Source organism: Clupea harengus, chromosome 2 (assembly GCF_900700415.2).
Source record: "Clupea harengus chromosome 2, Ch_v2.0.2, whole genome shotgun sequence".
Lineage (NCBI taxonomy): Eukaryota > Metazoa > Chordata > Actinopteri > Clupeiformes > Clupeidae > Clupea > Clupea harengus.
The window spans coordinates 18,391,791-18,393,413 of record NC_045153.1 but is presented as its reverse complement, the minus strand read 5'-3'; the positions used below and the strand labels follow the sequence as shown (position 1 = coordinate 18,393,413).

General features: G+C 40.9%; 1 protein-coding gene across 1 annotated transcript; it reads right to left on the bottom strand.

The window, feature by feature from the left end:
• LOC105909524 (gamma-crystallin M3-like) lies at positions 1–750 on the bottom strand. The gene is made up of 3 exons (XM_012838162.2): positions 742–750; positions 401–643; positions 1–307 (listed from the first exon to the last, which is right to left on the bottom strand). Exons 1-3 carry the CDS (start codon positions 748–750, stop codon positions 35–37), a joined length of 525 nt encoding a protein of 174 aa, XP_012693616.1. The 3' UTR covers positions 1–34.
• Positions 751–1,623: the final 873 nt, after the last annotated feature.

The window sequence follows — 1,623 nt, the reverse complement described above, 5'->3', positions numbered from 1 at the left end:
TTAATAAGTGCTTTCTAACATCTAAAGTGTCCATTTAATTATAGAGAGAATTCATGATGCGCCTCATGCTCATGCATTTCATTCCCTGGTCCCTGAAGCTTTTGTACTCTCCAGGCTTCATGTACATCATTTTGCCTCTGTAGTGGGGCTGCTCATACATGAGCCAGTGGCCATCCATGACATTGCAGGACATGCAGTCAGACATACGGTAGCGATCCACGATGGAGTCACAGTCATCCATCACCTCGTTCATCTGACCACCAAAGTTCTCCTTCTCGTAGATCCTCATTTTGAAATTTCCTTTGTGCTGTAGAGTATAGATATGAAAGTTCATGAAGCATATCACTCCTCACCACAAAAGCGTCAATCATCAGTAGCATCTGACTTCAAAATTATTTACCATGGGGATGTTGCGGCAGGATCTGATGGAATCGCCCATGCCCATCATACGCATCTGGTCGGAATACTCTCCCCTCCTCATGAAGTACTGGTTACCCATGAAGTTTGGACGGTCGTAGACCATGAAGCAGCCGCTCTCCACCCTGCAGGATTGGCAGCGGCTGAGGTGGGAGGACATGTCAGAACAGTCTCCCATGCACTCATAAGAGCGCCCCTGGAAGTTCTTGTCCTCGTAGAAGACGATCTGAAAAAAATAATTTTGGTCAATACGGGGATGAATACACTGAATTGCACAAGCATGAAGTCATATTAAGTTGGGTTATATCTTTTTAAATCACTCACTTTCCCCATGTTGATGGACTTGCGAGAGATTCCTGCACCAAGTGCCTGCATTCACCCTGACTTTTATACATGCCCACAACCTGTGGTCTGCCACCCTCCCATTGTTTGTAAAAGCCTGACCCAGCAACACACCATTGAGGTGTCAAAGTGCTTTTGTTCGACGTTTCCACATTACTACAAGCCTTCATTTTAGGCCCTTTATGTGTAGCTTCGTAATTGTAGCAAGCAGGCATTGCACACCTGGTTCACCTGATTCATCGCTCACCTGGTCCGCCTGGTTCATTAGAGGTTAAATACAAGTTCTGTCTAAACACATGGTCTGATACTGGAATATTTTCAGACATATTGTATGTGTTTTACTCTACTGTACCTGTTTGGACATACAGTGACCTATGAAGATGAAACGATTGTAATATTCATCTTCAACCAAGAGATTCAGGAATTAGTTATTTGTTTTACCAGTACTGTATAGTAACAGTACTTGTCAATACAGTTTCCAATCACTTGTTATTGAGAGCACTGAAAACCATAATTTTTTCACTAAAAACTAATGAATAATATACCTGAGACAAATATAATTTCCTTTGTATTGATTTGTATAATTATTTTATTTAAAAAAAATGATGACTGACAAATCCTCTTAGCAGACTATGATGAGAAATTGCCAGAACATACATTCTTTAAAGGGACCATTTGGTGTCATTGTCTGAAATACACATAGCATGAATGGGACGTGAGCTTACTTTAGTCTACTGAAAGGGGACTGTGAGCAATTTAACAAAATGACTCATTGTTTTTCTCATTGAGAAATGAACAAACATGTTGAGAGCAATTCAGAATAAACTGAGCTACTGTATTCTTCTGGACAATGGACAAACTGTG